The following is a 14,501-nucleotide window of genomic DNA, read 5'->3' on the forward strand; positions in this document are numbered from 1 at the left end:
TTGGTCACTTCTTGGCATCTTTCCTGGGAGGCCCCGAGCAGCTGTGGCCAGCTGTGGGGCCCACTCTGCCTTCTGCTCCATATCAGGGATGTGACCTCTTGCTCTGATAGTTTCTCAGGCCAGCAGAGGGGTGGGCTCTAGGGCCCTCCAGGTGAAAGGTGAGAGCCCTAAGTGAGCATGGAGGGGACCATGCACCCCAGAACACTGGAAACCTCACAGAGCCAGGTACGCCCTCCTGACAGCACTGGGGGAACCAGGGCTGTGTGTGTATCTGCAGCATAAGGGCCCCTCACTTCCTCTTACAGGGGCTTCAGGAACCCACTGTGAGACCTTGGGTTGAGGCAGTGTCCTCAGGTCACTGAGCAGAGGAGGCCTAAGCAGTGCCAGAAGTCAAGGTGAGGTGCACACCCTGAATGTGTACCAGAGGCCCTGCCCTCCCCAGCACACAGGGGACCCCACAGTGCTCAGCCCCTCCTGCCCACTGTCAGCCCTGGATCCTCATGCTCTGTAGGCTGCTGCCCCTGAGGACCCATCTCACTTCCTCGTTCAGGTGCTTAGAGGACAGGCCAACCAGGAGGACAGGAGCTCAGGGAGGAGAAGGCTTGTAGGACAAGCCTTTGTTAGAGCCTCCCAGGGTATGGTTCTCATTGAGTCCACTGACATGCTTCCTTTATTCCCAGGCCTGTGGCTCCCCATCACCCAGCTCCTGCCCACGCTCCTACTTGCTACTCAGACCAGACCCATCATGTCTCGTTGCTATGGTTGGAGAAATCAGCCCTGTAGGCCTGTGAAAGGCCTTCAGGTCCACAGAAAGGCACCAGGCCTTGTGGATGCACAGGCTCTGGTAGCTCAGGAGGAGGATACCACATCTTTCTTTCCCTTCTGTTTCCCGTCCTCCTTTCCCTCTGCCTCCTGTTATTCTCTGATCCTGGGCATCACAAACAAGGTTTCTGCTGCTGGGATGCTGAGTCCTCCCCAGGGTCCTCATAGAGCCTGCTCCTGCCCCACTTCCATCAAAGCTACTCCATCAATCAAATCAGATCAGAGCTCCAGCAGGCAACAAGAGGAGGGCCCAAGCACCTTGCAGGCCCAGCCAGATGGCAAGTCCTTGATTAGAGATGTTACAGATGACAAGGTGGCTCATTTGGTTCTTTTCCTGCTCCTTAAGTATCGAACCAAGGAGCCAATAACAAAGACAGAAATGCTGAATAGTGTTATCAAAGATTACAAAGATAACTTCCCTGTGATCTTCAGTGAAGCCTCTGAGTGCATGCAATTGGTCTTTGGCATTGATGTGAAGGAAGTGGACCCTGTTGGGCACTCCTATGTCCTTGTCACTGCCCTGGGCCTCACCTACGATGGGATGCTGAATGATTTCCAGAGCATGCCCAAGACTGGCCTCCTGATAAATATCCTGGGTGTCATCTTCTTGGAGGGCGATTGTGCCCCAGAGGAGGTCATCTGGGAAGTGCTGGGTGTGATGGGGGTGCGTGCTGGGAGTGAGCACTTCATCTATGGGGAGCCCCGGAAGCTCATCACCCAGGATTGGGTGCAGGAAGGGTACCTGGAGTACCGGCAGGTGCCTGACAGTGATCCCACGTGCTATGAGTTCCTGTGGGGTCCGAGGGCTCACGCTGAAACCAGCAAGATGAAAGTCCTGGAGTTTTTGGCTAAGGGCAATGATATCATCCCCAATGCCTTTCTTATCTGGTATAAGGAGGCTGTGAGACATGAGGGAAAGGGCAGCCAAGCGAGAGTTGTAGTCAGAGCCAATTGGGGTCCCAGGGCCAGTGCATGTTCCAGGGCCACATCCAGAAGTCTCTGTCCCAAGCGAAGTCTGAGGCAGATTCTTAACTCTTTGTTTGGAGAGAGCAGTCACTGTTATAAGCAGTGAAGAGGCAAGGTGGGGCTTGGGATATAATATCTTTGAGTATAACATCTTGAATGTATGACATTGTTATGTTAGTGTTCAATATGGGCGACTTGGAAATTATTTTTTTTTCTTTTTGGTGTTTTTGAAGTATTCCTTTTAATGGAAAGTTTAATTAACTTCAAGTTCTAGGTTTACAAATGGCACTGCTCACAAATATATTGCTGCTTATCCAGTTTAAAAGTTTTCATGTTATAGGCCGGGCGTGGTGGCTCACGCCTGTAATCCTAGCACTTTGGGAGGCCGAGGCGGGCGGATTGCTCAAGGTCAGGAGTTCAGAACCAGCCTGAGCGAGACCCCGTCTCTACCAAAAATAGAAATAAATTAATTGACCAACTAAAAATATATATACAAAAAATTAGCCGGGCATGGTGGCGCATGCCTGTAGTCCCAGCTACTCAGGAGGCTGAGGCAGTAGGATCGCTTAGCCCCAGAGATTGAGGTTGCTGTGAGCCAGGATGACGCCACGGCACTCACTCTAGCCTGGGCAACAAAGTGAGACTCTGTCTCAAAAAAAAAAAAAAAAAAAAAAAAGTTTTCATGTTATGTAATACACATTGGGAAATCTTCCATTTTATTTTGTGATCTGGGACAAGATAACATGGCATTGAAATAGAAGCTTCCTTGGAAATGTGAAACAAGTCAGAAGTAAAATAGATGGGATAAAGGAATAAGAAAAAACTAAGAGAGTTAATTCTTACCTCCCCTTATCTTTTTAGTGTGTCATTCTGTAAAATTAAAAGATATATACCTGGCTATGCTTGGCTTATTTAAGATTATAGGAGAAATTAAATCTTAATAAATAATATCCACTGCTCACTGGCTCATTTCTTCCCCTAACATTCACTGAGCATCTGCTCTATAATTACTAGAATAAGCCAGACCCTTTCCCCCCACCGATAGGATGGTAGAGTCCAGGAGCTGCAGTCGCATAACAAAGGTGGTGGTGACATGTCCTCTAAGTCCTAGAGTAAAAGGAAGAGGGTGAGGGTATGGGGCTCTAGGAGAGAGCAGTCCTGCATGAATACCCTGAGCCAGGGCAGTTTGGGGCTTTGGGAAACTGTAGTTCCTTCTGTGGGAGTTGGTTGTAATGAAGCTGGGTGGTGGCAGGGTCAGACTCTCAGACCATGTGACTCATGACTTATGGTTGAGAGCAAAGCCAGGAATGGAAAACTGCCCTGAGTAGTTCCTTCTGGATGGTGAGTGAAGCAGAGAGGAATCTCTCCATGGGGCAGGTGTGGAAGGTGTCCTGTGCTCTTGTCCCACTGCTACTAAACACAGTGCAAAAACCAGGTGATTGATACTCATGCTCTGCAAGGATTTTCATGAACAAATAGTGATATTTCTTTGAAATGGTGCCTGGAAGCCTCTAAACTGACACGCTTTTCCGTGGCCCAGGAGAGCCAGAGCAAACTCCATTAGAATATATTAATTAGGTCACCTTTAGTGTAATTTGGACAACTCTTAGCAAGGGCTAGAATTCAGGTGCCAGTGAAAATCATGGTTTGGGAGAAAAAGCAGCTGAGAGGGAGAGAAAGATTGGTCTTTGACTCAAATTCTAGGAATTTGACCTGCATCCAGCTGGGGAAAACTCCACACTCATATTAAATAATAGATTCTCTAGGAGTGAAACTTCACTGAGTTTTATTTACAAAGCAACATTTTTGATTGATTTGATATTCTGTGTCCTCTTGCATTGTGTATTCTCAGATCTGAAAAAGAAAAACACATTTTCCAGAGCAGAAGGTGGTAGGGTTTGAGGGTAAAATAATATTATTATAGAAATAACTGCCAATCATTAAAGATTCAGCATATGCCAAGCTCTGGGCCAGGTGCTTTACATATGTTGCACACATTCCAACAGTCCTACTGGACAAGGCTATCAAACCCACTTTACAGGTGAAGAATCCCATGTTCACAAGGTTTGGTCAAGTCCCAGGATCACATGACTAGTAAGTGATGGGGCTCAGACTACACGACTGGCCTGAATTCTCCAGAGCTCATACTGTTCCCACTCTTCCCAGCCTGAGGCCGACCCCCTGGTTCCACTTCATTTCTCTACTCAGCACTGCATCATATCCCTCAGGTGCAAAAAGAGGGACCCTGAACCCAAGGTACTGAAGGCAGGTATAAAGGAGGTAACAGTGAGAATCAAACTCCACTGGGAGTTCCTGTAGTTAGTTCCTTGAGAGCTGACTGTGCCCAGGTGTGAACATTTCTGTCTAGTCCCACATTACAGTGTGTTTCCCCTGGTGGCCCTCATATGTGCTTTCCAACTCTGGAACCTCACCTGCTGACCATCTTGTCGCTGGTCCCCATGGAACAGCCTGGAATCACCTGACTTCCTTCAGAAAAAGAGCATTTCTTCTCCTTTCAGAAGTCTTCTGACTGTCCCATCCCTCCTGCAGAAAACCCTATGATATCAACAACCCTTTTGACATGAAAATTCACATAGGGACAGTACCTTTTAAACACCTAGTTACCTGTCTGGTTTTCCAAATGGGCTGTGAGTAGAGTCTGATTTGGCATATTATCTATTTGTTCCTGGGATATAGCCCTGAAGTTAGAGGGGTTTGAAACCACCTTAATATTTGAAATCAGATTTCAACAGGGTGCCTTATTTGGAACTCACCTATGACCACATACATAGATGAATGGTCAAAAACCAAAGCCCCCCTCATGAGTATTAGTTGAGGAAAGACTTTGGAAATCACCATGAGACAAACATCTACTGAGGCTGAATTCCTAAATGTCTAAAGTTCCCCAGGAAATTCCTAAATGTCTCAAGTCCCCCAGGAGGTGAAAAATGATTCCTTGGAAGACATGTCAGCTTTGATGAAAAAATAATAACCAGCCAGCCATCCAATCCCTCCTGTCTGGCACCTGCCCTGCAAGAAAAGACTGGCTTTTAGCTCTCCTGATAGCACTTGTACGGGTGTTCAGGCAAGTTTAGTCATGTGGAGGAGAGCAGGGACTCTTAGGTTAGGATTTTGCCACAGCATCCAATGGAATGGGAAATCCTCAGCCTCCTGAGATTATAAAGGTTGTTGGAAAGGGAAGTATAGAAAAATGCTATTGGGTGAAGAAGGTGAAACCTCCCTGCTAAAACGTACAGAATCATTTGAAAATTAGATATCATCCTGTGATTGAAAGCACCTGTCACACAGTAGATGTTTGAAAATTTGGAGAACTTCAAGGCAAATTTGGCCTTCTCAGAAAATTTTCCTAGAAATGAGAAATATTGTGTCACAACAAGTTATAATCATTGCTTTCTGTTGAGTGCCTGCTATGTAACAGTTTATGGGAGAGACTATAGTACTCATCCACATCTTCTCTTTCTTTCCTTCCTGGACACATGGGAAGAGTACAGTCCATTTGTGGTGAAAAAGGGTCATGTGACTACTCTTTTTCATTGAATTATGAGCAGAAGCGTTGTTTGTCCCATTCAGGTGTTTGAGAGCCAGTACACCATTTCCATTGCTTTCTCTGTCCATTTAACAGCAAACAAGATGACTCCACATGAGATGGGAGAATCACAAGGAGGAAACAGCCTAGACCCCTGGGTCACCTGAGAGCAGAAAGCCCTTGCCAAGTTGCATCAGCATTTATGTGCATATAAAATAAATTTTTGTTGTGTTAAGCCATGCAAATTTCAGGTTTTATTTGTCGCATCATTTAGTAATTTTAACTACTATTCTATTTCTGTGATTACGTCTATATAAACATTTTGATTAAAAAGGTAGTACTGTGCATATTCTTATTGCAAAAGATTCTAAAAATACACATTTTAATAAATCACAACTTTAACCTTTACAAAGTTCCTTCATGGTTCAGCCCCCTCATCAGAGGGTGTCACAATTAACAATCTGGTGTGTATTATTTTAAAGCTGACTCAAGGATTTTCATTGATAGATATACTATAAAAATATATTGTTTTTATTGAATACACCTGAATAATGATGTACATGTTGATCTGATACTAGACGTTGTCACTTCATAAAGTGGATACAGCATCATCCCATGACAGTGCATATAGATCTACCTCACTTTTGAAAGTACTTTCTAGAATTCTACCACAGGTATACATGCACCATAATTAATCAAACTATTTCTTCCTATGATACATATGTTTCCCATTTGCTGTATCATGAATAGAATGAAATCAACATATTTAAATGAACTTTTGGGCAAACATGAATGTTTTATTATAAGAAAGACAATAACATGGACATTGGGTTAAAATGAAGAGTGTAAATAGTTTAACATTTTAAAAGTATTTCTAAAATTTTATTCCAAAAATGCTGTACCAATTCACATTCTGAAAAATCATAAATGATTTAAAATTCTGAAATGTCAACATGCCTTTTCCTTTAGAGAAGGAAAGATTTGGTCAGAGTGACCAGGAGCCAGGGAAGGAGAGCAGACAGGACACCTCAGTGAGTGAGGGGTGTTGGGGGAATCTGGAGGAGAGCGGTGGCCAGAATCCAGGAGAGAGACCACGTGCAAAGCCACGGCCACAGAGCCCCAGGCAGGCCGACACTCAGAGCTCTGCCTTCAGAGCTCAGCCCGGTGGGAAGAACCAGAGGGAGGGAAGGTGCAGGGAGGAGAAAGGATAGGACAAGGCACATGAATGGGCTTGGGAAATCTGGGACCCATCTCTCGTCCCCAGCTGGAAGCTGCAGTGTGATCCAAGTGGGCAGGCCTGTTGGGTGGACACAGACACCCCAGCCCCCTTTGAAGCCCCCAGCTCTGTCGGGAAGAGCATAGCTGGCTCCCTGCATCATTCTGGGTGAGTTCCCTGAAGTCCCCTGACCCCTCTAGTGGTCCAGTGCATCCTTGCCAGGGTCCCAGGCTGGGAGCTGTCTCGGCGCCTGTGGGGGCCGGGGTTTCATCCCCTGTGTACTCTGGGCCTCCCAAACTGCACTGCATGGGTGGGCAGGTTGGCGACTGATACCAACAGGTGAGACAGGCCTGGAATAGTGCTGGGAGGTGGAAGGCAGCAGTGCGGCTGCTTGGAGGAAAAACTGGAGGAAGGATGCCCTGGGGCTACTTACCCCAGACTCTGCATGCAGATGAGGGGCTGGCTGTGGACTTGTCTTGAAAAAGGAGGTGGCACCCTTCCTTGTTAAACTGATGGGGATGTGTGGGTCCCAGTGCAGGAAGCATCATGCACCATCCTGTTGGGAGCATCCTCACCTCCAAGACGGTGTTTGGGCCTGGGGAGGAGACGTCCATGATGACACTCTCAGGGACAGTTTCCAGGGGATTTCTGAAGTCGGATGAGCATTTGTGGCACATCAGGTTTCTTCCACGAAGGCAGAGGGCCCAGGCAGGTGGCAGGCTCCACACTTTGAATCGGCCAATGGGACCCTCTGGTATTTTGATCCATTCATTCCTTCCTTCATCCATTCATCCAGCAAACAGTTATTGAACATCTATTGAGGAAAAACACCAAGTAAACAAAACAAAAAAAGTGACAATTTACTTAATTTAGTCTGATGGAGGGAAGATGGTGAGGTGGAGACACACGTGAGTTTTAGGAAGTTAGGGTCTGTGAGATGATGGGAAGAATCTTTAATGATCTGACTTTTGGGGTTGCTGACTAGGTGGAAGCTGCTCCCCTTAGCTGACAGTGAGGGGGAAGGAAGAAGAGCCGGTCATGATTGGATGAGGAAGAGTGGAGAGGATGAGGTCAGTGTGGACTGTGCAGATGGGGAGGTGCTGTAGCCCATCTAGATGGAGTTGTCCAGTGGGAAAATTGGTCGGTCTGTGCGGACAGGAGCTAGGGCTGGACCTGATGTTTAGTTGCATCAATAGGGGTGGTTTGAGGCCACAAGTTTAGGTTAAACAGAGTGTTAGGTACAGAGTGGCCTATCTGCTACAGGATGCCAGCTCTGATCCTGCAAACACAGTTGGAAACTAGAATGGCATAAAGCTTGATAAATCCAGGGAAGACTTTAAGCAGCGAAAGTACTCAACCAGAAATTCACCACTCAGATAAAATTTTCTTGTGTTTCCTTTTTAAAAAAAATTTTAGCATATTATGGGGTACAAGTGTTAAGGTTACATATATTGCCCATGCCATCCTCCTCCCTCGAGTAAGAGCTTCAAGCATGTCCATCCCCCAAACGTTGCACATCTTACTCATTGTGGTTGTATATACCCATCCCCTCCTCCCCCCTCCCACCTCCCGACACCTGATAAATGTTATTCCTATATGTCCACTTAGCTGTTGATCCGTTAATACCAATTTGCTGGTGAGTACATGTGGCTCTGGTTTTTCCATTCTTGAGATACTTCACTTAGTAGAATGGGTTCCAGCTCTATCCTGGAATATACAAGAGATGCTATATCACCATTGTTTCTTAAAGCTGAGTAATACTCCACGGTATACATAAACCACATTTTATTAATCCACTCATGAATTAATGGGCACTTGGGTTGTTTCCACAGTTTCGCAATTGTGAATTGTGCTGCTATAAATGTTCGAGTGCAGGTGTCTTTTTCATAAAAGTGAGTTTTGATTTTTTTGTGTAGATGCCCAGTAGTGGAATTGCTGGATCAAATGGTAGATCTACTTGTATTGCTTTGAGGTATCTCCATACTGCTTTCCACAGAGGTTGAACTAGTTTGCAGTCCCACCAGCAGTGTAGGAGTGTTCCTCTCTCTCCAAATACACGCCAGCATTTATTGTTTGGGGACTTTTTGATAAAGGCCATTCTCACTGGAGTTAAGTGATATCTTATTGTAGTTTTGATTTGCATTTCCCTGATGATTAGAGATGTTGAACATTTTTTCATGTTTGTTGGCCATTATTCTGTCTTCTTTTGAGAAGTTTCCGTTCATGTTCTTTGCCTGTTTTTGATAGGGTTGTTTGCTTTTTTCTTGCTGATTATCCTGAGTTCTAAATAGATTCTAGTTATCAACCCTTTATCAGATGTGTAGCTTGTAAACATTTTCTCCCATTCTGTGGGTTGTGTGTTTGCTCTCTTGACAGTTTCTTTGGCTATGCAGAACCTTTTTAGTTTGATCAAGCCCCATTTGTTTATTTTTGTTGTTGCTGTGACTGCCTTTGGGGTCTTCTTCATAAATTCTTTGCCTAGGCCAATTTTCAACTTTTTCCTCTAGAATTCTAATAGTTTCACACCTAAGGTTCAAGTCTGTTACCCAGTGTGAGTTGATTTTTGAGAGACGTGAGAGGTGTGGGTCTTGTTTCAGTCTTCTGCATGTGGCTATCCAGTTTTCCCAGCACCACTAATTGAATAAGAATTATTTTCCCCAGTGTATGTTTTGGTCTGCTTTGTCAAAGATTAGTTGGCTATCTGAGGATGGTTTTATATCTGGGTTCTCTGTTCTGTTCCACTGGTCAATGTCCCTGTTCTTGTGCCAGTCCAAAGCTGTTTTGATGACTATAGCCTTGTAGTATATTTTGAAGTCTGTTAAATTGATACCTCCTATTTTGTTTTTATTGCCTAGGATTGATTTTGCTATACGGGGTCTTCTCTGGTTCAATACAAAGCATGAAATTATATTTTCTATATCTGTGAAAAATGATGATGGTATTTTGATAGGGATTTCATTGCCTCTGTAGGTCACTTTTGGTAGTAAAGACATTTTAACAATGTTGATTCTGCTGACCCATGATAATGGTATATTCTTCCATCTGTTTAAATTCTGTGCTTTTTCCTTCTTCAGTGTTTCATATTTGTCCCTGTAGAGGTCTTTTACATCCTTACTTAAATATATTCCAAGGTAGTTTATTTTTTTGTTGTTGTTGCTATTTTGAAAGGAATTGAGTCTTTGATTTGGTTCTCAATTTTACTGTTATTGGCGTATATGAATGCCTCTGATTTCTGTGTATTGATTTTGTATCCTGAGACTTTACCAAATTCATTTATCAATTACAGGAGTCTCTTGGTTGAATCCTTGGGTTTTTCTAGGTATAATATCATGTCATCAGCAAAGAGTGAGAGTTTGATCTCTTCTGCTCACATTTGGACACCCTTAATTTTGCTCTCTTGTCTGATTGCTGTAGCAAACACTTCCAGCACTATATTGAACAGAAGTGGAGATAGTGGGTAAACTTGTCTTGCTCCAGTTCTAAGTGGGAAGACTTTTAAGTTTTCCCTATTCAGTATGATATTGGCTGTGGGTATGTCATATATGGCTTGTATCATTTTTAGGTAAGCCCTTTCTATGCCTATTTTGATGAGCATTCTTATCATAAAAGGGTGTTGAATTTTGTCAAATGCTTTCTCTGTGTCTATTGAGAGGATCATATGGACTTTGTTTTTGCTTCTGTTTATATGGTGAATTACATTTATTGATTTGTGTATGTTGAACCATCCCTGCATCCCTGGGATGAAGCCCACTTGGTTGTGATGGGTTATTTTGTTGACAAGCACCTTGATTCAATTGGCTAGGATTTTGTTGAGATTTTTGCATCTATATTCATAAGGGATGAAGGTCTGTAGTTTTCTTTTTTGTTGCATCCTTTCCTGGTTTTGGTATCAGGGTTATGTTTGCTTCATAAAATGTGTTGGGTAGAATTCCATCCTTCTCAATGTTGTGGAATAATTTCTATGGGATAGTCACCAGTTCTTCTTTGTAGGTGTGGTAAAATTTAGATGTGAAACCATCTGGTCCAGGGCTTTTCTTTTAGGAAGGTTTCTTTATTGCTGTTTCAATTTCAGTACTTGATATTGGTCTGTTCAGGAATTCTATTTTTCCTGGTTGAGCTTAAGGAGGCTGTGTGTTTCTAAGAAATTGTCCATTTCCTCCACATTTTCCAGTTTGTGTGCATAGAGGTTTTTGTAGTATTCATAAATTATATCTTGTATCTACGTGGCATCAGTTGCAATTTCTCCTTTATTGTTCCTGATGGAGCTTATTAGAGATTTTTCTTTTTTGTTTTTCCTTAGTCTAGCCAATGGTGTGTCAATTTTGTTTATGTCTTCAAACAACCAACTTTTTGTTTTATTAATCTTCCATAGAGTTTCTCTGCTGTCAGTTTCGTTTAGTTCTGATTTGGTCTTAATGATTTTACTTCTTCTGCTGGGTTTGGGGTCGGTCTGTTCTTCTTTTCCAGCTCTTTGAGACGATTCATTAGGTTGTCTATTTGTGATCTTTTAGACTTTTGGATATAGGCATTTATGGAAATAAACTTTCCTCTCAGGACTGCTTTAGCTGTCTTCCACAGGTTTTGGTTACTTGTGTCACCTTTGTCATTTAGTTCAAAGAATCTTTTGATTTCCATCTTGATTTCCTCGTTTATGAAGTGATCATTCAGCAGAAGGTTGTTTAGTTTCCATGGCTTTGTGTAGAAATGAGCACTCCTATTAGGATTGACTTCTACATTTATTCCATTGTGGTCTCAAAAGTTACATGGTTTAATTTCTATTTTTTAAATTGTTTGAAACATGCTTTGTGTCCTAGGATATGGTCAATCTTAGACAATGACCCATGAGCTGATGAGAAGAATGTATATTCAGTGGTTTTGGGGTAGAATGTCCTGTAAATGTCCCTCAGGCCCATTGGTTCTAGAGTTCTGTTTAAATCCATTATTTCTTTGTTGAGTTTTTGTTTGAAGTATCTGTCCTGTGCTGTCAGTGGGGTGCTAAAAGTCTCTGAATATTATGGTGTGGTTGTTTATCTATTTGTTTAGATCAAGTATAGTTTGATTTATGAATCTTGGTGCACAAAGGTTGGGTGCATATATATTTAGAATTGTTATGTATTCTTTTTGAACTGTACCCATCACCATTATATAGTGACTTTCTTTGCCTTTTATTACTTTTGTTTTTCTTTAAACTAGGTTATCTGTAATCAGAACCACCACGCCAGCTTTATTTTGGCTTCCGTTTGCTTGAAATATTGTTCTCCACCCCTTTTCCTTTAGTCTGTATGCCTCCTTGCAGGTTAGATGTGTTTCCTGAAGGCAGCAGATACTTGGCTTGTGTTTTTATCCATTCAGCCAGCCTATGTCTCTTGAGTTGGGAGGTCAAGCCATTCACATTTATTGAGATAACTGATAGGTGGGGAAATTTTCTGTTCATTATGTTGGGTGGAATTTTGTTGCTTTGTTTTCTCTCTTGAGCCATTGTGGTATCTGGGCTTTGATCTTTAGCTTTGAGTAGATTTACATTCATGATTGTTTATTGTGCTTATCCGTGGGTGACACTGTTTTGAGTACTTCTTGAAAGGCTGGTCCTGTCTTGGTGAATTCCCTCAGTCTTTGCTTATCTGAGAATGTCTTGATTTCTCCTTCATATACAAAACTTAGTTTTACAGGGAATGAGATTCTAGGCTGGGGATTATTTTGTTTCAGAAGAGAAGGAATGGGGCTCCAGTCTCTCCTTGCTTGTAAAGTCTCAGTAGAGAATTCTGGTGTTATTTGCATTGGCTTTCCTTTATACGTTACTTGCTTCTTTATATTGCAGCTCTTAGAAGGGCCTCTTTAGTTGATATTTTGATCAGTCTGATGACTGCATGTCTTGATGTCTTCCTCTTTGCATTGAATCTCCCAGGGGTCCTCAGAGCTGCTTGAACTTCTATATCGAGATTTTGAGCAAGGCCTGGGAAATTTTCCTCTATTATATCTTCAAATAGCTTGTTCAACCCTTGATTGTTGTCTTCTTCCCCTTCTGATAACCCTCTGACCCTCTCATTAGGTTTCTTCACATAATCCCACATCTCTTGTAGGCTTTGCTCTCTTCTTCTATTTCTCTGCTCTATCTCTGTGACTGATTTATTTAATTGGAAGGTGTTACCTTCAATCTGTGAGATTCTTGTTTCTGTTTCATCTACCCTGTTCTTGAGGCTTTCCACTGTGTTTTGTAGTTCCCTGAATTGATTCTTCATTTCTAGGAGTTCGGTTAAAATTTTCTTCATTGTGTCAATTTCTTTCGTGAATTTTTGTTCCAGGTTCTGGAGTCTGTTTGTGTTTTCTTTTTGTTGGATATCCAGTTGTTCCTGCAGGTCATTGAATTTTCTTATGATCCACATTTGAAATCCCTCTTCTGTCATTTTGGTTGCCTGATTTTGGTTGTTGTCCATTTCTAAGGGGCTGGTGCTCCTCTTTGCAGGTGTGGCTTACGTTTGGTGCTTCATATTTCCGGTGTTCCTTTGCTGGTTTCTTCCCATTTCAATCAGTTCTTGGTTCTTTCCTTTAGGTTTTTGTTTGGGTATTCACACGCCTTGTTTAGTCTTTGAGCTGGTATGTGGTATTTGTTGGTGAGATTCGACCAGTCAATGTATGATGAGTCAGTATGTGCCATGAATAGGGAGTGCAGAATGTCCTCCCTGTCAGTAGGTAGCGCTTGGTTGGAGGAACAGGCATTGACCAGCTCTTGTGTCCTATAACCAGCTCTTGTTCCTCTAGAGAGACACTCTAGTGCCTCAGGTGGTGGGTGGAGCCCCGGGACTTCCAGGTGTGTCCTCTTCTCCCCCTCTGTGAGGGCTGGTCTGGGAGTGAGTCTGGGTGGAGCTTGGTTGGGTAAGCCTGCCCCCTGGCACCACAATGCTGTTAGCAGAGGTCAAGGTTCTGTTTTCTGCTTCCAGGAAAAGCTGCCAAGGAGGGGCTTGAATGGCCCCGCTCATTCAGAAAGTCTACATGTGGGGGTGGGGCTAAGACCCGCAGTCTGGAGTGGGCCTCGCTTCTTTCCACCTTCCCCAACTCCTCCACTACTCCTGGGCCTCTGCCAGCAGGCCATACCTCACGCCACTGGGCCTCCCCTGTCTGTGATGCTTGCTGGGAGGTTCCCTGCACTGGAACGCCACCTGGGCTTGGTGCATGGACTCCTTTTGGGAGGAGGGTTGCCCTCTAGGATCTACCCCTGAAGGCACACACACCTCAGTATGCTCTTCACGTATATCCCTTCTGTGCCCCAGGCAATGGGAGATCTGGGTGCATGGAATCTGGTCTGCATATCTGACTTCTGGGCCCCAGAGTTCAAACTATATTCCCACCAGGGAGAGGAGTGCCAGTCCCAGTTCACCTATGGGGAGCCCAATCTGGGTCTATGTCTCTCAGCCTCAGAGTCTTCCCTGTTCTCCTGGGGTCACCTGGCTAGCAGCACCTGGCGGGGCTGGCGGGTAGGGAGTTCACCATCTGAGTTCCCCTCAGTCAGCTGTAGTGCCCCAAAAGGGAAGGTCTTGTTCCCTGGAGGTGCCTCCGGCTGGTGGCTATATTGTCTCTCTTGGCAGCCACGAATAGGGACGAGGGAGTAGAGAATGAGGCAATATGGTGCCTGCCGCTCAGCTCAGGTGTGCATGGGGAGGTGCCCCGTGGTAATTGGGAGCCTCGTGCCATGTCCACTACAGGCTTACCACTCACTGGAAGTGGCCATCTCTGGGCCGGTGTTCGCAGGTCTCTCCACCCCCTGGGGAGCCCACCAGCAGTCTGAAATGCAAGGGAGGGGAAAGTTAACCGCTCCACCTCCCCTTGCTGCTGGTCTCCAGGCTGCTCCTGAGGTCTCTGCTTCCAGTTCTCGTCTTCAACCTCCTCCTGTGGAGTCTCCCGTGGTCTCAGGTACCCCTCCTTCCAACCCTCGTCTGATGTATGCTCATCTTC

General features: G+C 44.2%; 1 protein-coding gene across 1 annotated transcript; it reads left to right on the plus strand.

The window, feature by feature from the left end:
* The first annotated feature begins 595 nt into the window (after positions 1-595).
* Positions 596-2,389, plus strand: LOC109729204 (melanoma-associated antigen 10-like). Its single transcript, XM_020285033.2, has one exon. It carries the CDS (start codon positions 638-640, stop codon positions 1,892-1,894), a length of 1,257 nt encoding a protein of 418 aa, XP_020140622.1. The 5' UTR covers positions 596-637; the 3' UTR covers positions 1,895-2,389.
* Positions 2,390-14,501: the final 12,112 nt, after the last annotated feature.

The sequence above is a fragment of the Microcebus murinus genome, chromosome X (assembly GCF_040939455.1).
Source record: "Microcebus murinus isolate Inina chromosome X, M.murinus_Inina_mat1.0, whole genome shotgun sequence".
Lineage (NCBI taxonomy): Eukaryota > Metazoa > Chordata > Mammalia > Primates > Cheirogaleidae > Microcebus > Microcebus murinus.